This window comes from Syngnathus floridae, chromosome 4, assembly GCF_059516105.1.
Source record: "Syngnathus floridae isolate MCC-2025c chromosome 4, RoL_Sflo_1.0, whole genome shotgun sequence".
Taxonomy (NCBI): domain Eukaryota; kingdom Metazoa; phylum Chordata; class Actinopteri; order Syngnathiformes; family Syngnathidae; genus Syngnathus; species Syngnathus floridae.
Window position 1 is genome coordinate 5,597,598 of NC_142416.1, and position 21,111 is coordinate 5,618,708.

The following is a 21,111-nucleotide window of genomic DNA, read 5'->3' on the forward strand; positions in this document are numbered from 1 at the left end:
CCCAAGTGCTGCCGATTGCGGTTCAGGTCCCCAGTATGTGCCGCGAGTGTGGCCCTGGGTCCCTGAACGCCGCAGAGTGCAGTTCTGTTCCCCAAATCATCGCCCGAGTGCGGTTCGGTTCCCTAAGTCACCGCCCGAGTGCAGTTCGGTCCCCTAGTGTCCGCCCGAGTGCAGTTTGGTCCCCTAGTGTCCGCCCGAGTGCGGTTCGGTTCCCCAAGTCGCCGCCCGAGCGTGGTTCTGTTCCCCAAGTCGCCGCCCGAGTGCGGTTCGGTTCCCCAAGTTGTTTGGGGTTTTTTTTGGGACGTCGGGAGCCGTTCCTTGTGGGGGGGCGGGTTCTGTCACGTCTCGTCCCCAACTGCTCCACTACGTGTCTGTTGTCTTGGTTTCTGTCTGTGTGCTCGCCCCTCCCCTCCTGTGTGCCCATGATCAGTGTGATTATTCCCACCTGCCTCTCGTTACCTGTCGTGTATATAAGTCCTGTCTGCCCCTCACTCCCTGTCGGATCATTGGTTGTGGTTGTTCGGTGTTGGATTTACGTTGTGTGTTCCTGTCATGAGGTCTTTTTGGTTCCTGTTGTCGTCCGGTCTTGCTGTCGTCATGTCCTGATGTCGTCTGGTTTCACGTCCCGGTCAGTCATTCATGTTATTATGGTTACGTCGTGTCAGTTTGCCTATTTTGAGTTCACCAATAAACCCTGTTCCAAGCTGCACCTGGTCGTCCTGCTCCATGCTGCACCCGACCGTGACACCACCATCATACTCCAATGTCCCTAAGTATATGCCACTCCATACAATGGACAGTAATGTTAAATTGGCTAGCTCGTTTTGTGTTTGATAGACATTCTGACTGGTCGTCATAGATTCTTAAAAAAATTACATAATAGTTTGTCAGAATTGAAGAACAATAAAGAAGAAACCTTCATAAAACGGCCCAAAAGCCTTTACTAAATCAAACAAATATATACAAAAGACAAATTATCGTAAACAATTTACAATCAATTAATTTCCAGATAGTGCTAACTATGACAGAGTAAAACAAATACCCATAACCTCTGAATTAAAGCAGATGTGCTAAGCAGTCATCTACCGTGCTGCATATTTATTACAGATTATAGAATTATTGAATTCTGCGAAACGGAAATAACCCAAACTTAATTTTCAGTTTTGTTTCCATCAAAAAAAGATAAATATGCCTCCCCTATCACCAAAGGCCAAGCACAAACAGAAACTCGACTGATGAAGTGTGGGCCTCCTGTGAATAAAGTTACTTTGACTTAAGAAAATAATCTAGTTGTAAGGTGTTGTGGGTGAGTCTGTACTCTTCATTAGAGTTGAGGTACTCTTCAACCTATAAATGTCAAGAAAAAGAAACACTCAAAAACAGTGTTTGTACAGTGTTGGTCCACAAAACCCATGTTCAAGAATAAATCAGTTTGAGTACGTACAATTTTCGAACAATATTTCTTTGTTCCACGGACTGTTTTTCAGTTCGCAAAAACACAGAATCCATGCAATATTGCGCTCTTTCACATATTGTGAGCTAGTTCTCTTCGTGTGCCACCTACTTAGGAGAAACATCTTTTCCTTTTTAAATGTTTTTAAATTAAATGTTGGTACAGTCTTGGTCCACAAAATCCATTTTCAAGAATAAATCAGTTTGAGTACAATTTTGAAACAATATTTCTTTGTTTAACAGACTGTTTTTTGGTTTGCAAAAACACAGAATCCATGCAATATTGCGCTCTTTCACAAAGTGTAAACTAGTTCTCTTCGTGTGCCACTTAAGAGAAACATACGTATGTTTTCGTTTATAATCATCTTTGGAAAGAGTTACATTTCCAGCAGTGTCTTGTGAGCGCTTCCTGGCGGAGCTGGGCATCAGCCAACCTCTGAAGGCCATGGCCATCGTTCGCCACTCATCAGGCGACAGCTCTGGCTCCACGCAAAGTCAACTTTTTTCAGGGGCTGGAAGCTGATATATTTCGTTTCCATTCATTTATTCATTTTAAAATTACTTTGGCTCATGAACAGGTCATGGTTCTACTGTAAAGATCTTATCATGATGCTTTTTTAAAGTCATCACTTACATGTTGGCGATCCTCTCCAGTCTGTCTTTTATATCACCCTGGACAAACAAGAGGAAAGAAACACGAGCTGAACTGATTTATTCTGGGTAACAGATGTTCCCGAGCCAGATAATAAGATACAATAGCTGCATTTACATGCATGCTTGGTTTGAATTAATAAGAAAAACAATAATTTGTTATTTTTGCATTACTTTTTTTTCTAGGCTTCGTGTGTACATAATGAAGATATCGATACTTTCCCATAACACAGTGATGGCAGTGCTTATTGGTCTCACCTTGGAAGCATCAGAACTGGAGGCGAAAGAGTAGAATGGGGCAGATAACTCGGATGGTGGAGGAGCACTTGACTATAACAAAAATAAAGTGGTAATATTACAGTAACTCAGAGGCAACAGTCAAATTGATGGGAAGGACACAGGAATCTTAGCTAAAAAGAATTGCTATTTTTTTTCCCTAGTCCTGTCAAGTTGTTCTACAACAATTTTGTGAGGCAAAATCATTGTGCCCAATGATCCAATGGGGGAAAAAATGGCAGAGGCACGCAAAACACCCAATAAGCTCTTTGAGTGACAAACCGCTATTCCAAGGAATTAAAATCCAAACAGAGCGCTATATTTGCAAATCAGTGGCGGCTGCTGGTCATTCAAGGAGGGGTAGCTGCTTTTTTTCCAGTCTACATGTTAATTCTATTATTCTTATGTGGTGCAGTGCATACAAAACTGACATACAAAGTGAATATTTAATTTATTTTTAGGCGTGACATAAAATACTGTACTATATTGGAATCAATTAAAACACAAACGATAAAGCACACTGAAAAAGAGCAGCACCTCAAATCTGTTCAGAAGTGCTCATCCTACCTTAGTGTGGCCAAGTTCAAATTTGGTTTCCAGTAGTAGGATTCGACCATTTAGATTTTCCCAGCTCTCTCTTGATATTGTGATCAATTCTCCTTCCTTCTGAAACAACATAACAGTATGAACTTAGGTGAGATGATGGCACCAAAACACACTGATTGAATTGAATGAATGATGGTTGATTTATGTATTTTTGGGACTGTAAGTCTCTTTTTTTTCTTGGTTTGTTTGGTCCTGCAACTTATACCATCCATTCCATTGCTCTTCACCCTGCTGACGCATGACTGCACTGCGACCTACAGCGACAACCGCATAGTGAAGTTTGCTGACGACACGACTCTGGTGGGTCTCATCACGAAGGGCGACGAGACTCGGTACAGGTCGGAAGTTGACCTTCTGACCACGTGGTGCAGGGACAACAACCTCCTGCTGAACGTCAGTAAGACCAAGGAAATCATTGTGGACTTCCGGAAGGGTCACACAACACACCTGCCGCTGATCATCGACGGTGCTGTGGTGGAGAGGGTGAGCTGCACCAAGTTCCTGGGGGTGCACATCAGTGAGGACCTCTCCTGGTCCGCGAACACCTCGTCACTGGCAAAGAAAGCTCAGCGCCGCCTGTATTTCCTGCGGAAGCTCAGGCGTGCATGTGCTCCTCAGGCAGTCCTGTCTACATTCTACCGTGGCACCATTGAGAGCGTCCTCACCAGTTGCATCGCTGTCTGGGGTGGTAACTGCACTGAACAGAACTTGAAGGCCATGCAGCGCATAGTGAATACGGCTGGTAAGATTATTGGTGCTTCGCTTCCCTCCCTGAAGGACATTTACACCTCCCATCTCGCCCGCAAGGCAACCTCGATTGCCAGAGATGTGAGTCACCCGGCTCACTCCTTGTTTGACCTTCTGCCCTCTGGGAAGAGGTACAGGAGCCTGCGCTCCCGCACCACCAGACTCGCCAACAGCTTCTTTCTCCAGGCTGTTAGGGCCCTGAACTCGCTACCCCCTTCTGCGTAGCGTGCGGCACTGTTGCGCTATTTTCGGGAATGTCTGCTGTACGCGTTTTTACGCTCCTCTTAATTAATTATTTATTTATTTATTGTTGTGTTATTTATTCATTATTTATTCAGCACGCTTTTGTTATACTTGTTTACTGTTTGTCTGTTGTGAGCCATGTCTTGTCACCGTGGGATAGGGGGGAACGTAATTTCGGTTTCTTTGTGCGTCTTTGGCATGTGGAGAAATTGACAATAAAGCTGACTTTGACTTTGACTATACCCAGGTGTGACTTGTATAAATTAAAATTAGAGTTGGGACTGGCACACAAAATCCATGTTCCCTAGTTGTGATGACTTTCTGTGCACAACTGCCACTTAATTTCCACAAGCAGTAATGCACCAAAAGTATTTGCAAACTGACAAAATGCAGCAAGAAATGGAAGTACAAGTAGTGGTGGTTATTCATTATCTTCACAGGCCACCTTCATTATAGCATGCAAAGGAAGGTGGCAGTAATGCACCAAAAGTATTTGTCAACCATCAAAAACGTTAAAGAAATGAAAGCAGAAAAAGTAGAGTAGTCATGGCAACTCATATGGCGAATTGTGCTTGCGGTTTCCTTACGCAACAACAAGCATTTACAGCATTAAAAGGTGCAATAACTGACCAGGAGTTTAACTTTGGGCTCAATGTGACCAGGCATACAAGTTAAGGTAAGCCATTCAACCTAAAAAGAATTTTCTTTTCATAGTTTTCAGTAGTCTGAAGCGCAAGTTTTGTCCAACCAGAACTCATTCACTTCCTTCAACACTGGAAGCGTTTGAAAATTCACTCTGATAGCCTAACACCGCTCTAAGAGTTCAGAGAGGGCTCCACTCACAATTTTTCCAACTGCAGAGTAACTTTTCAGCAGCTTGTGCTTGAACTATTTCTATATTTCTGTACTGCCTGATGAAACTAGGCTCCGGCACTCCTTTTCTTTTGAATACTGAATAACTCATCAGCACATTTGAACAACTTCTGAGTATCCCAACGGTTGGAATGAAGAAGTGAGCACTAATTATTTGTAATAGTCCTAATTCCAAATGCACCAATGACGAGGGAACGGGGATTCTGCGTGCAAGTACAAGCTCTACTGTTCGTCTCAATCTTTTCGCAAAAAATGCGATTTATACTCCAGAGGGACTTACATATGATTTTTTCTCATTATGCTTATTTTGATTTTGGAAGTTATACTTCAGAACAACTCATTGCCTTTGAGCAAAACTGCATTTTTCCATCAGTATACATTGAATAGCACACTATTCTATGTGTTTACATGACCATACAATCATCAGTTCAATAAAATAATTGGGTTTAAAGTCTGTTGAATAAATCACTGTATAGGCCTACAGGTATAAAATACCGTATTTTTTAGACTATAAGTCGCGTTTTTATTTTCATAGTTTGGGTGCGGGGTGACATACTGAGAAGCGACTTTTTTCCCCAAATTTTCAAAATTCAAAAAAAATAAAGTGAAGCTGCGATAAACGAACCACGATGTAGCAAGGGATTACTGTAATTTGAATTTCAAGTGACGTCAGTGGCACGGCGGTTGTCTACATAAAGGACAATGATTCGATCACGGGATGACGAAGATGACGAAGGGCCCCACGTACTACCGGCATCATGAGCGGCTTTGTTTGTAAGTGACACGGAGGACGAAGAGTTTGAAGGATTTAATGATTTGGAGCGACACAGAAGGTTTGAAAAACTATTATGGCTTTTACGCACGCCCGGTCCTACTCTACGGAGCTCTCTTTCACTTCCGTGGATGGAAGTCGGGGGCCGGCGTACGGCCAGGTGGCTGCCCGGGGACGGTGGATGGGGCTCGGACATGGCTTTTACGCACGCCCGGTCCTATTCTATTGAGCTCTCTTCCACCTCCGTGGCTGGAAGTGCCACCTCTGGGGATGGAAGTCCACGCCGCCACATGCCTGGAAGTCCACGCCGGCTTGGGGCCGTGTGGCGGTGAACTATTTATGTTAAAGTTATTTGATCTATTTTATTTCGTATAGCAACTTGTATATGTTTCTATCATTACAGTTCAGTAGTTGTTGGCTCGTTGAACTAATTTTGTTCAATAAAGAGCCGTTTACCAAATCCACGTCTTTCTTTGTACTTTGTTAACGCTACAATATAGTTATATACTAGATCTGTGGAATTACGAGGCTGACGTCAGGGTGCACGCGCGGCGTTGTTGACAAAGGACGAGGAATTTGATCGATGGATTTAATGATTTGGAGTGACACAGATGGGTTGATAATATTATTGCTTATATAATAGTTATTTAATATATACCTTATATATCGTTATATGGGCCTGTGGAATATTTTGAAGCGCAAGCGCTGTCACCCGGCATTGTTGACATAAAGGACGATTGATGGATTCACTGAATTGGAGTGACACAGATGGTTTTATAAACATGTTATTTATGTAACAGTTATTTGAATAACTCTGAAGGTTACGTCAGGGCCGTTCTCAGCTCTTCGTTTGTGTTTATATCACGTTAGCTACCTATTGTTGCTCGTTCATGTCTGTTCTTGGTGTTGGATTCTGTCGAATAAATTTCCCCCAAAATGCGACTTATACTCCGGAGCGACTTATATATGTTTTTTTTCACTTTATTGTGCATTTTGTGGCTAATGCGATGTATATTCTGGAGCGACTTTTAGTCTGAAAAATACGGTAAGTGTCATTACCTTTTCTGTGTTAGTCCTGCTCGCTAGCTCCTCCAGACGGGCTTCCATGATACTAAGCCTTTGAAGACTACAAAGAAGACTCTCAACTTGACCTTCCATGACAGAAATCTTTCGCTCTATATCAGAAGACTGAAAGACATACCAAATGAGATGCATGAGTTAGGACATTAGCCCATTTTTGAGTAGGGGTGTTGCGCTTTAGAAATTTCTTACATGTTCAATGTCATCCTCCACCTGCTTCTTTTCTGTCAGCCCTATGTTCTCATTTTCAGACAAATTGGATGAGTATGCTTCATCATGCAAGGCCTGCACTGCACTCTGACATGCCAATGTGTCATCTTTTGCATATGATTCACAAACCTGAAACAAAAGGTATATTGAGTCATTAATATACATATACATACCATATTTTCCGCACCATAAGACGCTTCGTTTTAAAAGGCGCAGACTCAATTGCGGGTGCTATTCTGTACTTAGTCCACACATAGTGCGCACCGCATTATAGGGCACATGCATGACATGACTTAGTGTTTTAAAAAAAAAAAAAAAAAAAACACCGGGAGTCAGACAGCGAGTTCGGTTGTAATCAGTATTCATATGCAAATCCATCAAATTCCTCATCTTCTATATTCGAATCAAACAGTTGGGCAAGTTTGCCATTAAAGATGACAAGTTCCCTCTCGTCATTTTCGGAGTCAAATTCGTTGTCATGTTGTTCTTCGGCAATGACCCCGGCTTTCCTGAAAGCTTGAATTGTGCCTCGTAAGCATGTCTCTTTTGTTGATGCCATTTTAGAGGGTCCAAATGCTGTTTGCTTTGCACAATTTATCATGCACGGTGGAGAAACGTACTCAACGTATTCTGTATAGTTTGTTGATTAGTTTACCGGCCCGGCCTACGTAGTTTGAGTAAAATGCAATGTCCTCTGATTGGTTCCTCACTGTCACCTTACGTATTTTGTGTAACACATACTGTTTGCTGACATATTACGTTCCTGTGGTAGAAGCCACACAACAACATTTACAGATTTTGGAATTTAGTCCACACAAAAGGCGCACCTTATTAAAAGGTGCACCTTTAGTTTTTGAGAAAATTAAAGGTTTTAGGTGTAACTTATGGTGCGTAAAATAAATATTTTTCGTTGCTTTTGTTTTCATTTCTCATTTGATGACATAAATATAAGTGAAAAAAAATGAATGGCCTCATACAGCTAAGCCTCGATTTTATGCGCTTTGATTCCACTATCTGTCTAACTCGGTTTGGTCCGGGACCCCAAATTTTTTTTTATCGTATTTTAAATGGACAATATTGTAGAAATTGCGGTGCTAAAAGACAAGAGGCAGCTTCTACTTTTGATTACGTAACGGTGTTTCGTTCTTTTTCTCTTTGTTCCTCCCTCCTGTCAACCCCTTGTCCATCTCTCTTAAAGGGACCGCAGCAATAGTAGCAAAGGTTGGACATTAACACAAAGGAACAAACCCACCAGGAGTATGCAGAGGCAGGGTAACTACCGTATTGGCACGAATATAAGACGGTATTTTTTGCATTGAAATAAGACTGAAAAATTGGGGGTCGTCTTACATTTGGGGTCTAGACCAGAGGTGGGCAAACCTTTTGACTGGCGGGCTGAATTTGGTTCTAAATTTTGATCGGGGGGGGGCGAACCAGGAACAGATGGATGTAGTGTTTGTCTGAAGTAATAGAAATGACATGTAAAGGTCATTGCATTAAAGGTTTGTACTTTTAGTAGGTAGTAAAGCATGGATATTCAAAAACAAAAGCTTTTTGAAAACAAATGCATTTATTAACAGCATTAAAAAAATATTTTACCAAAAAACTACTATCAGTGATTCTCATTAAATACAACACTGTTATTATGAATAATAATTTCCATCACTTTGGCGCCTGCAGGTCAGATTTATGAAATATGTTTATCTAATGAGGCAAAATCACATCACACGGCAAACATTCTGACCAAATACATCATCTTGAAGAATCAGTGAAAGAATACTTCTAAATAAAGTAATAAAGAAATCAACAGTATTGTTGGTCTCCCTTTTTTGCTAGTGCATCATGGTCTGGAGTAAAATTTGTTGTGGTAATTCTTAAGATAGAGTCGAGGTGTCGGTCCGTTAACCTAGCGCTGTGACGGGCTTTGTTGACGTTCATGTGGCAGAACGTCTGCTCACACACTTAGGTCGAGCCAAATTGTCCTCTTTTTTTTTTTTAAACACTCGGCACTCAGTATCCACCTTTCTTTTCCTCGAGCCACTCATTTTAGTGGAAGGATTCCAGAGGAAGGTTTGCGGGTGGCATTAATGTAAAACTGTATCTGAAAGTTCAGCGCGCGAATTACGAGAATGCTGACGTCACAGCCCACACTCGAAATTGGGCACTGATAGAAATGAAGCGCGGAGTGTGCCGGGTCCGTACTACTTAGTACGTACACGCACTTGTGAGTGTGCACCGAGCTGTCTGACACGGCTTCCGGGAGTAAATGCGCGGGTGGGTGCTTCCCCATCTATTGGGAAAACATACTAATTGCAGGGAAAATGACCCCAAAAAAAGTTCAATAATACAATTAATTCAGGTTTTGGCTGGCCGGATTAAATGGCCCGGTGGGCCATATGTGGCCCGCGGGCCGTAGTTTGCCCATGTCTGGTCTTGACATTATACCCATTCACAACGCTAGATTGCGCCAGATATCTTTAAAGCGAATGCTGAACTTAACTCACCAGGCCAAAGCGAACCCCTGTCAAAAAGAATAAAAATAAAAATAGCGGTAGCACGAAGAAGAAAAATAAAAAATAGCGGTAGGAAAGAAAAGAAAAGAAAATAAGAGAAGAGAAAACAGAAAATAGAGAAACAGTAGGGTTATTTATATTTCAAAAACCAGAAGCCATTCATTTACAAATGTAATTGCACTTTAGTTTACATATTTAAATGTTCAGATATTAAGATGTGATAGAGTTTTTGCATGATTTGAATGAGGCAAAATAACATGCTTTTTCTCAAATATATTGTTAAAATCGTTTGTTTCAGATGTACTGTAATTACTTTCTGTATAAAAAATTAATTTGGTGTTCAAAAAGCCTTTTTTCAACCTTGAGTCTTGAAAAAAAAAAGGCGGTCTTATAATCAAGGTCGTCTCATATTCGGGTCAATACGGTACTCACACAAACTTCATGGTGAATTATGTCGTATTATTTTCATCCCGAACAATGACGTTATTCCTCAAATGCAAACACGTGTATACATATTTCTCTACTGCAATTTCCCAATACGCTCTGAATTTATTTGCCCCTTCCAAGACTTTCTGGATTATGTGCTTTCGGGTTAACGCGATTCCCAAATTCTGGACCCCAAAGTCCACATAAAATTGAGGCTTAGCTGTATTGAGTGAGTTTGTGCACGCTTCTCTTGAGTGCGAGTGAGTATGATTATGCTATCATAGTATAGTCTTTTGCTAAAAATGCAGACAAATGTAGGTGTTCCACTTTTGGAGAGTGTCATAAATCTGACTTTGTTATAAGGAAGGCATTTTGAAAACCGACTGGTCAATAGGGTGTTATATTAAATAATTGTATACTATATATACACATTTTTTGAGGGGTGGTGTTCTGTACTGTCTAGTTGACAACGTACAGTGTGTAGTGTCTATCTGATCACAGAAGGGCCATACTTTCGTACTACTGCATTGAGTTTGATCAGTGCTTCTGCATTACATCATCATTATATTGTATACTTACAGTATCTGGCATATTCAATTTTGCACGGTCTGCTCCACTTGTGTCCTTGTGTGTGACAGGATTTCTGAGTCTGGGCTGAGAGAACACACCATAAAGCTCAATGCAATCTAGTAAAATAGGTGGTTATAGACAAAATGAGTTAATTAAGAGAATAACTCCCTGCGTATGTATTTTAAGCATGGCAGGACATTAAAGAGGATTAGATTACTGAGTTTTGACATTTCCTTCAATTTTAATTAATTAACCTTATATGCAATGAGGACCATCGTCAAATAGAGTTTGAGACAAAATCTTGATACTTACTGGTTCTTTTGTCGGTTTTCAAAAATTTAGGTACAGTTTTTGTATTATTGTTATGTGCAGTATATTTTAATGTGACCACAATATAAAGTAAAATAACAAATTTGTCAATTTTATATAAAGGAGACACCTCTATTTTAGGGTCGGAACATCATTGTCGTCTTGAGTACACGTTACATTGTTTGCACAATATTTTTGTGTTATTCATTGATCTTGTCATCTCATACTGAATGCATGTTTAAATGTGTTTGAATAATTTTGAAAGTGCATTAGAAGAGCAGATTTTTTTAAAGTTTTTTTAAGTGTTGTGAATTTTATGATATGTACTTTTATATTGCAGTGATCATGTACAGCGTGGATGTTCTGGGACACAACTCACACATTGCAGGGGGATTTACTGTACATACATTTCACACAAAAACCCAGGGTAGCGGAGAACATTGGAGGCAACACCATTAAAAATGCTGGGTTTAAAACGCCCCATTTTGGGGTTGAAAAAAATTGACCGACCTGGACTATTCAAAGTGGGTTTTGCAGGCGGCTCGGTGGGGCACTGGGTAGCACGTCCGCCTCACAGTTAGGAGGGAACGGGTTCGATTCCACCTCCGACCCTCCCTGTGTGGAGTTTGCATGTTCTCCCTGAGCCCGCGTGGGTTTTCTCCGGGCACTCCGGTTTCCTCCCACATCCGAAAAAACATGCTTGGTAGGCCGATTGAGCACTCCAAATTTTCCCGAGGTGTGAGTGCGAGTGCGAATAGTTGTTTGTCTCTGTGTGCCCTGCGATTGGCTGGCAACCGGTTCAGGGTCTCCCCTGCCTACTGCCCGATGACGGCTGGGATAGGCTCTAGCAATCCCGCGACCCCCGAGGGGACTAAGCGGTACAGAAAATGGATGGATGGTTATTTTTGCAAAACAACCCAAAGTTGGGTCAATTTGACCCAACTTCCTGGCTCTGTCCAAATTTTAATCCAGCATTTTAAGGGTGTAGTATTACAGTTAATGTTCCCAAGCTGTCAACTCAAATATATTTAATGCTATTATTATTGTGATTGAAAAAGTGTCTGATGGTGACTCGTTTGTGTGCCTTTATTCTGTTAAGTTTTGTGCTGATGCGTGCTGTCATTCGACTAATGCTCCGAGCACATGAAGAGGTCCAGTGCAAGATCCTCGGGCGGACTACCGCCAACTCCACGGCAGGATTCTGGACAATATTATTTGTCTGGCAAACCAGACAGACCAGATTTCAAGACCACAAAAATCTGATCTGTGTCACCCTCCTCGGCCCCTAGAAGTTTCGGGAATACCAGAAAAAATTCCCGCATGCAGCCTTTTCCATCTTAGCACAGAGTCACGGAACACTTTTCGATCTGCCTCGGCTAAGAACAGAACTGACTGTAATGACTGGATGATTTTGCAGGAAAATCTCCCATTGATCTCCTTGACTTCCTTCAGCAGAAAAATCTAAATGAGAGCATGGGGCATCTGTACACATTTGTGTGTTTGGCGGTGACCATCCCCGTGTCCACTGCTTCTGTTTAACGGACATTCTCAGCCCTAAAACGAATTAAAACTTATGCCAGAAATTCAACAGGGCAGGCACGACTTTCAGCATTAGCTTTGATGGTGATAGAAAAGGACTTCTTGATGGAACTGAAACGCTTGGATAATCTGCACAACAGAGAAATTGAAATCTCCTTGAGGAAAGAAAGGAGGATGGATTTTGTGTACAAATAATCAAGATTTTTGGTGAGTAAAATGTTGCTATATTTCTAAATAATATTGCAATTTTATCAGGTTAATTTTGATGTTTTTTATGTGTGTCGCAGCTGTACCTGCAGTAGATGTTTCATAGCCATAAAATAGTTATTGAGGGTTGGATTGATTCAGACTATTGCAGGCCTAGGTGTGAAATGCATAGCCACCACTATCATTAGTAATGCAGCTTTCTGGCAAATGGGCTGGAAATATAACCGATTTCTGTTACGCGAGCTGTCATCTGGAGTTGCTGACTAAAATACGACTCACATCTAAAGAGCAAGTGAGTTGGGGTCACTTCAAGCAACAAGATGGGCATGCACTCAATTCTGGGCCATCAAAGGGGTCTGTGTTAGGGTTTGCAAAATAAGTTAGAGTGAGCACCACTCTAACAGTCTGATTGAGACCAGAACCCTTTGAGGTTTGGGAGTGAGTATATATTAATAAAATATCAATTATATTAATTAATTATAATAATTAGTATATTAATCATTATATTAATTAAAAAGTGCTTTGAGAGTTGTAGCATACTAGCTCATTGCCATCTGCTAACCAGCAGTCTACCAAGTGTTGTTTCCCCTCTCGAATCAAGGAAGAGTTGTAGTTTTGTGATTTAGTATTTAAAGTGCACTTTACCTGTAAAGTGTTGGATGGTATTGTACCTGCAGTAGTAATTTTTCTTGTTGATAAAAACCTCTGAAAGTCAATGTCTGTCTTTTGTTTTAAGTTGTTGGATCAGGCACAGGTACTGTTTTAAAAATACTGGTTTGGCATCACAATATTAACAAAAAAACTAATGATACCTGATCCTATTGATACATTTAATTATCTGTTTTCTAAATATAATTGACTCATATACAGCATTGTACATTTTAAGCATTCCCTGGAAATGTTACACACATTAATACGCAGCACTCAGCATTCAGATGAATTTGAATGTTCACTGTACCTTGTTAAGATCTCTGTGTCTCTTCAGGACCAAATCAATGATGTCACAAAGGGTAGCAATTTTTCTTTGCACAAAGCCCTGCTGAAGGAACTGCTGCTTGGAAACTACTGGCTTATAGTGAAAGATATCTCGCAGAACCTTGACAAACAAATTGTCAAGCTGAAAAGACGTGACTTGTAGAAAATCAAAATTGGGAACAGGGCATTCACGTTTGCATACAGTTAAAATATCAGCCACATCATTTTTTTTTCAGTTTTTTTTTTTCATATTATTTTTATTTTGAATAAATTGTTTTATTTGTCAAGATTCAAGCCCAACGCATTTATTTTCAGGTTCAAAGTTTATAATTTTTTCAAGTACGAGTTTTGTTTTTTCAAATACAAAACGTTAGAGCCCAATCTACCTCCAGAGATGAAGAGGTGGTAGGTACGCACGCACGCATGCACGCAAAAGGAGTGTGACCAAATGATATGGCTGGTGTGACCAACTGAAGAAGTATAAATACATAAGCTGCCAAACTTGCTGTGCCAGAGAGGGGTACCTTATAGAGTGTGTCAGTGAATCTCAGGTCACTTTTGCTTGCCATCTCCAGTCCAGCTGCCATTAGTTGTTCAGCAAAAGGAGGAGAGAATGTGGTGAGACAGAAGCTCAATATTGGCAGAAAGGCTGAGGGGTCTCCTTTGGAAAGCCTGATGTGAAATGGATTTGAAATTATTAAATAAAACCACCAGGAAGAAATGACATACATCACAAACAAAAGGAAATAACAATATTCAGAATACATATTTTAAGGTTAAACATGCATTAATTAATGTAACGTTTGAGAGCCGCTCTATGTATTTTGGTGATTTTACATCAGAATTGCATTTCACTGACAACATCCGGAAGGACATGGACTTTGGACTTTGTCTCAGCAATTTGGACTGGTGGGGAGGGCCATTCAGCACGGCTCGGCACAAAATAAACTGACAAATCAAATTAATTTATTTGCTGCGATCCAGGGCGCTTGCTTGGAGCACACATACGTTGAGCTCTTGCTTTGTGAAAAAAAGAGCCGGTTACCAAACCCACGTCTTACCTGGTACTTTGGTAACGCTACAATATAGTTATATACGTAGATCTGTGGAATAATTGGAGCTGCGCACAATTTTTTATTGTTTTATTGCAACAGAGGATGAATACTCCGATGGATTTAATGATTTGGAGTGACACGAATGGTTCGTTAAAATTGTTGTTTATATTACATTTATTTAATATATCTTGTCTGACGTCAGTGGCGCACGTAGGTCCGGAGTCAACAGCTGTGGTTTTTTTTTTTTTTTTTTTTTTTTTAGTGACAAGACAAAGATTCCGATGGATTTAATGATTTGCAGTGACACGGATGGTTTGATATAATTGTTATTTATATTATTGTTATTTGATATATAGTTTATAAATTGTTATATGGGCCTGTGGAATAATTTGAACTGCAACTGACGACGAGTCCGACGTCAGCAGCGCGCCGCACAAGCGCCATTGTTTACATAAAGGACAAAGAATTCGATCGATGGATTTAATGATTTGGAGTGACACAGATGGTTTGATAAAATTGGTTTTTATTATAGTTGTTTGATATATAGTTTATATATCGTTATATGGGTCTGTGGATTAATTTGAACTGCAACTGACGACGAGTCCGACGTCAGCAGCGCGCCGCACAAGCGCCATTGTTTACATAAAGGACGAAGAATTCGATCGATGGATTTAATGATTTGGAGTGATACAGATGGTTTGATAAAATTGTTTTTTATTATAGTTGTTTGATATATAGTTTATATATCGTTATATGGGTCTGTGGATTAATTTGAACTGCAACTGACGACGAGTCCGACGTCAGCAGCACGCTGCACACGCGACGTTGTTTACATAAAGGACGAAGAAATCGATCGATAGATTCATTGATTTGGAGTGACACAGATGGTTTGATAAAATTGTTGTTTATATTATAGTTATTTGATATATAGTTTATATATCGTTATATACCAAGGAAATCGTTGTTGACTTCCGGAAGGGTCACACAAAACACCTGCCGCTGATCATCGACGGTGCTGTGGTGGAGAGGGTGAGCTGCACCAAATTCCTGGTGGTGCACATCAGTGAGGACCTCTCCTGGTCCGCAAACACCTCGTCACTGGCAAAGAAAGCTCAGCGCCGCCTATACTTCCTGCGGAAGCTCAGGCGTGCATGTGCTCCTCAGACAGTCCTGTCTACATTCTACCGTGGCACCATTGAGAGCGTCCTCACCAGTTGCATCGCTGTCTGGGGTGGTAACTGCACTGAACAGAACTTGAAGGCCCTGCAGCGCATAGTGAATACGGCTGGTAAGATTATTGGTGCTTTGGCATGTGGAGAAATTGACAATAAAGGTGACTTTGACTTTGATATGCGCCTGTGGAATAATTTGAACTGCAACTGACGACGAGTCTGACGTCAGCGGCGCACCGTGTCGCACACGTGGCGTTGTTTACAGAAAGAACGAAGAATTCGATCGATGGATTTAATGATTTGGAGTGACACAGATGGTTTGACAAACGTGTTATTTATATTATAGTTATTTAAATAACTCTTAATGTTACGTCAGACCCGTTCTCAGCTCCTCGTTTGTGTTTATGTCACGTTAGCATACCGTATCGTTTAGCCGGTTATTGCTGGTTCATGTCTGTTCTTGGTGTTGGATTTTGTCAAATAAATTTCCCCCAAATTGCGACTTAAACTCCGGTGCAACTTAGATGTGGTTTTTTTTCCTCTTTATTGTGCATTTTATGGCTTATGCGACTTGTACTCCGGAGTGACTTTTAGTCCGAAAAATACAGTACATACATTTCATTGTTACTGTTGTCTAGTGTTGTGCCGTTTGTCTGATCACGGTTTGTTTTATGAGTGCGCCGTTTGATTGATAGCTTCGGTGCGCTCCTTTAAGTTTGCCTCGCATCGTACAAGTAGCCGTTACGCAGCGGCACGGCGACTAACGGTCGCCAGCAAATGTATTTTGTTGTCTCGATGACTTATGTTTGGTGTGTTGCCGAGAGTATTTCATTTATGGTTATTTAGTATAGCGGAACCGTTACCCGCAGTTACCGTAATTTCCGGACTATAAGTCGCGTTTTTTTTCATAGTTTGGGTGGGGGGGCGACTTATACTCAGGAGCGACTTATATATGTTTTTTTTCCACAAATTTTTACTTGATCATTAAGACATCACTTACTTACAAGTATAGTTGACCACCTCCCATGTTATTTTTAGTATAGTTGATCACTTCACATGCTTTTATATCTTTATCTTGAACATATTCAAAACATAAAAAATAGAGAAAACATCAAATAAAGCAATTGACACTTTAAAGCACCATATCCAAGTCCACTGTCTGCTGTATGTACACTTGCTCCATTTTTGCTCCTATCATATTTATTATTATTATTTATTATTATTTGTTTATTTATCATTTATTCAACACTCTTATTTATTCATTGTTTGTGCCTTCTTGTTTTTTTTGTGTTGCTTGTATGCACATGTGTACTATCTCACCAAGGGATAGTGGAAACGTAATTTCAATCTCTTTGCGTGTCTTAGTATATATAAAAAAAAAAAAAAAATCAACGATAAAGCAGACTTTGACTTTGATAAAACAACCAAAAAAATATATATTTTCAGACGAAACTGGATGAGGGCGCTCTAAATTTCACCGTTGGCCGTGACTCATCAACTGGGTGGGCTTAAGAAAAATGGCACCAAAAAGAAACTCATATTTTGCAGGTTCCAAACTTCAAGTTGTAAAATATGCAGCTGAAAACAGTAATCGAGCAGCAGAAAGAAAGTTTGGAGAACCGTGATGTACCAATGGATTACTATTTCAAGTGACGTCAGTAGCGCGGCGCGGCGGTTGTTTACATACAAACGTGCCCACACAAGGACTACCGACATCATTAGCGGTGATCATTTCTAAGTGACACGGAGGACAAAGAGTTTGAAGGAATTAAGGATTTGGAGTGACATAGAAGGTTTGAAAAACTATTATGGCTTTTACGCACGCCCGGTCCTACTCTACTGAGTCAGGGGCCGGCGCTCGGCCGAGTGGTTGTCCGCGAACGGTGCGCGGGGCTCGGACATGGCCATTACGCACGCCCGGTCTGTCTGGAAGTCCACGCCGTCACACGCTTGGAAGTTTGTTTTGTTTAATAAAGAGCCGTTTACCAAACCCACGTCTATCCTTGTACTTTGTTAACGCTACAATATAGTTATATAGTAGATCTGTGGAATAAAGACGAGGCTGACGTCAGGGCGCACGCGCGGCGATGTTGACAAAGGACGTGGAATTTGATCGATGGATTTAATGGAATTAAAATGCACGGATGGTTTGATAATATTATTGGCTTGTATTATAGTTATTTGAAATATAGTTTATCTATCGTTGTATGAGCCTGTGGAATATGTGGAATATTTTGAAATGCAGGCGCCCTCAGCCGTGCGCACCCATTGTTGACAAAGAACGATCGATGGATTTAATGAATTGAAGTGACACCGATGGTTTTATAAACATGTTATTCATGTAATAGTTGTCCTTAATCACTCTATATGTTACGTCAGGCCCGTTCTCAGCTCTTTGTTTGTGTTTGTCACGTTAGCATACCTATCGTTTAGCCTGTTGTTGCTATTTAATGAATTGGAGTGACACCGATGGTTTTATAAACATGTTATTCATGTAATAGTTGTCCTTAATCACTCTATATGTTACGTCAGGCTCGTTCTCAGCTCTTTGTTTGAGTTTGTCACGTTAGCATACCTATCGTTTAGCCTGTTGTTGCTATTTAATGAATTGGAGTGACACCGATGGTTTTATAAACATGTTATTCATGTAATAGTTGTCCTTAATCACTCTATATGTTACGTCAGGCCCGTTCTCAGCTCTTTGTTTGAGTTTGTCACGTTAGCATACCTATCGTTTAGCCTGTTGTTGCTATTTAATGAATTGGAGTGACACTGATGGTTTTATAAACATGTTATTTATGTAATAGTTGTCCTTAATCACTCTATATGTTACGTCAGGCCCGTTCTCAGCTCTTTGTTTGTGTTTGTCACGTTAGCATACCTATCGTTTAGCCTGTTGTTGCTATTGTTAAGCCTGTTGTTGCTCGTTCATGACTGTTTTTGGTGTGGGATTTTGTCGAATAAATTGCCCCCAAAATGCGACTTATACTCCGGAGCGACTTATATATCTTTTTTTTCACTTTTTGGGGCATTTTATGGCTGGTGCGACTTATACTCCGGAGCGACTTATAGTCCGGAAAATACGGGTTATGTAATGTGTGCGGTCTTCTAGTGTTGTGTGACGTCAGAAGTTGAGCATTGACTTACATGCTGTATTTCTGTCTGTTGCAGACCCCCCCCCCCCACACACACACCCCACACACGCTTCATACAATAATCACACACAAGAATCACATTCACACACCCAAAGACTCACCCATGTACACTACACACACCTGCTCTCACATCCTTACGACCAAACGTGTGCCTATACCCTTTTGCCCGTTTGCCTGTATGCCCCTATGAGCCACAGTGCCTGTTACTTTTTTGCCATTAATACAGTAAAGCAATCAAAACTGAACCACGTCTTTCCTCCTGTGTTCTGACCGACACCCGGGGGCGAAAAGAGCATAACCATCTGAGCCAACACCCTATACAGTCCTCCGGCTCCTCAACAATAGCGGTAGCAGTTTGCATTATTTTATTGCAATGTTTTTCCTTATTCAGATTTGTTTCAAGACTACAGTTACAGTTACACTTCACTTTGATGGTTAATGCAGTTATTGCAATTTTGTTGTTTTATCACAGTAGATTGGTTTATTTACATTTCAAAAACCAGAAGCCATTCATTTACAAATGTGATTGCACTTTAGTTTATATATTTAAATGTTCGGATATTAAGATGTGATGGACAGTTTTTGCATGATTTGAATGAGGCAAAATAACGTGCTTTGTCTCTTGAATATATTGTTAAAATCATTTGTTTCAGATGTCAAGTCAAGTTTATTTGTATAGCCCTAAATCACAAGCAGTCTCAAAGGGCTTCACATAGACAAAAATTGACAATTATTCTCAAAGCATCCCCTGATCTTAAGCTCCCAAGTACTGTAATTATTTTCTGTATAAAAATTAAATTTGGTGTTCAAAAAATCTTTTTTCAAACTTGAGTCTTGAAAAAGAGGGGGTCATCTTATAATCAGGGCCGTCTTATATTCGGGCCAATACGGTAATTCAGTTATTCTATAAAGAGTTATACCACACCTTATGAGCGCTTATATTTTTGTACTTTTGAAGTAACATTTCAGATCACCTGTATCAAATCATCTTTACCTGAATCCAGTATTGCTGCTTTATAAAACTATCAAAGGTAAACGAGCAAAGTGGTCTTTATGCGCAAATGTAGATAGCAACCTAAATAAACTGAATAAAAAACTGAAATTGTTTAAAAATAAAATAAAATGAGCTTTACTGTAATGTAAGTTTGAGAACATGTCTTGTGCGAATCTCAAAAGTCAAATTCTAAACTTTTCCACTTCTGATACGATACCAATATTGAAGCCTGGAGTACTGTCCAATGCAGACATTCTGATATGATATCAGCAGGAATGGCACTTGTTTTTATTTATTTATTAGAATGAAATGATAGAAGAGACTTGATCAAGTGACACTAATCAAACAATTAACATTGTTTCATTGAGGAACTACTGCTGTTTCCTTGGTGGTGACATAAATGCCAATGAATGGATTGTAAACAGTGTATTTATTTAATATTTAATATTTAGTCTTTTGTGTTTCCCGTTGTTTTAATGCGTTTTCAAAACTAACAAATATTCAATTGCCGAAATTCAAATTCAGTTTTTCAATGCAATAATTCAAGTTGATCGATTCAAATTAAAACATAACTTATTCAAATTCAGTTTCTGACGGCACATTTGCACCGTATACAGACAGAAGATAACATGAAAACATGGAAATCAATGTATTAAACACTGCTTCAACCCGGTTGCCGTGCAATCAAAGTCGGTAATGATTAATGTAATGTCTTTATGCCAAAGAGATTTGGCCACATCAAGAAAATAAACACAATTAAAAATATATATTGTATGCTGTAAAAACGCCAAACCTTCAATGTGAAAAAAATTACTTTTGGAAGTCGTTTTATGGCAACGGTGCCCCCAAGACAAGATAAAGAGTTGACATCTTACCCATTGTAGTCGACATGTCCAGGGTACTTTACGATTCGCAAGAGAGTTTCCAATTTACGAAGACAGCCTTGCACATCCCCAGTGGGCAGCATTCTCGCCTTATACAACGTCAATAAATAGCGTTTTGTCATTTTCTGCAGCTATAGTTTCTGACATAAAATAGCACATATGATAACGTTACCAACCAAAGTGCTTACCTTAGCAGCTTTATTTTAGGTTAACCGAGTCTTTTCACCGTGTCTGAATGACAACGCGGAATTTGAACTTTTGTTTCGACCGGGGTTACCAACAGACCAAAATCCATTGGCTCCTCTTGTCACGTGACGTTTAGTGATGTTTATCTTAAATTCAAATATTGTATCGTTGTTCAAATAGGTTTTAACTGAATAATGTGTATTTCAAAAATGGATA

At 40.1% G+C, this 21,111-nt stretch overlaps 2 protein-coding genes across 8 annotated transcripts in view; one reads left to right on the forward strand and one right to left on the reverse strand.

Moving 5' to 3' along the window:
• Positions 1 to 917: 917 nt before the first annotated feature.
• cep44 (centrosomal protein 44) lies at positions 918 to 21,049 on the reverse strand. 7 transcript variants are annotated; one of them, XM_088372616.1, is made up of 11 exons: positions 20,898 to 21,048; positions 20,701 to 20,798; positions 13,974 to 14,121; positions 13,433 to 13,570; positions 10,429 to 10,503; positions 6,893 to 7,039; positions 6,680 to 6,808; positions 2,947 to 3,045; positions 2,362 to 2,433; positions 2,087 to 2,124; positions 918 to 1,347 (listed from the first exon to the last, which is right to left on the reverse strand). In XM_088372616.1, the coding sequence occupies exons 2-11, from the start codon at positions 20,790 to 20,792 to the stop codon at positions 1,287 to 1,289; spliced, it is 999 nt and encodes a 332-aa protein (XP_088228742.1). In that variant the 5' UTR covers positions 20,793 to 20,798; positions 20,898 to 21,048; the 3' UTR covers positions 918 to 1,286. The 7 variants fall into 7 exon arrangements, with proteins under 7 accessions (XP_088228742.1, XP_088228741.1, XP_088228740.1 ...); XM_088372615.1 differs by having other exon boundaries at positions 13,433 to 13,591; XM_088372614.1 differs by lacking the exon at positions 918 to 1,347 and adding an exon at positions 1,447 to 1,971 and having other exon boundaries at positions 2,947 to 3,042; positions 20,898 to 21,049.
• fbxo8 (F-box protein 8) overlaps positions 4,536 to 21,111 on the forward strand; it is a 48,245-nt gene continuing 31,669 nt past the window's right edge. The window contains exon 1 of the mRNA XM_088372620.1: positions 4,536 to 4,651. The gene's annotated coding sequence lies outside the window, so the exon portion shown is untranslated. The remainder of the gene's footprint in view (positions 4,652 to 21,111) is intronic.

What these genes read in the sequence shown, in the direction of transcription:
- cep44 (XM_088372611.1), bottom strand. Translation starts at nt 20,792, where the DNA reads ATGCTGCCCACTGGGGATGTGCAAGGCTGTCTTCGTAAATTGGAAACT. An exon ending in GCAGGACTAACACAGAAAAG is followed by an intron (nt 3,046 to 6,679) that starts GTAATGACACTT and finishes ATGTTGTTTCAG; the next exon opens with AAGGAAGGAGAATTGATCAC. An exon ending in CCAGTTCTGATGCTTCCAAG is followed by an intron (nt 2,125 to 2,361) that starts GTGAGACCAATA and finishes TTGTTTGTCCAG; the next exon opens with GGTGATATAAAAGACAGACT.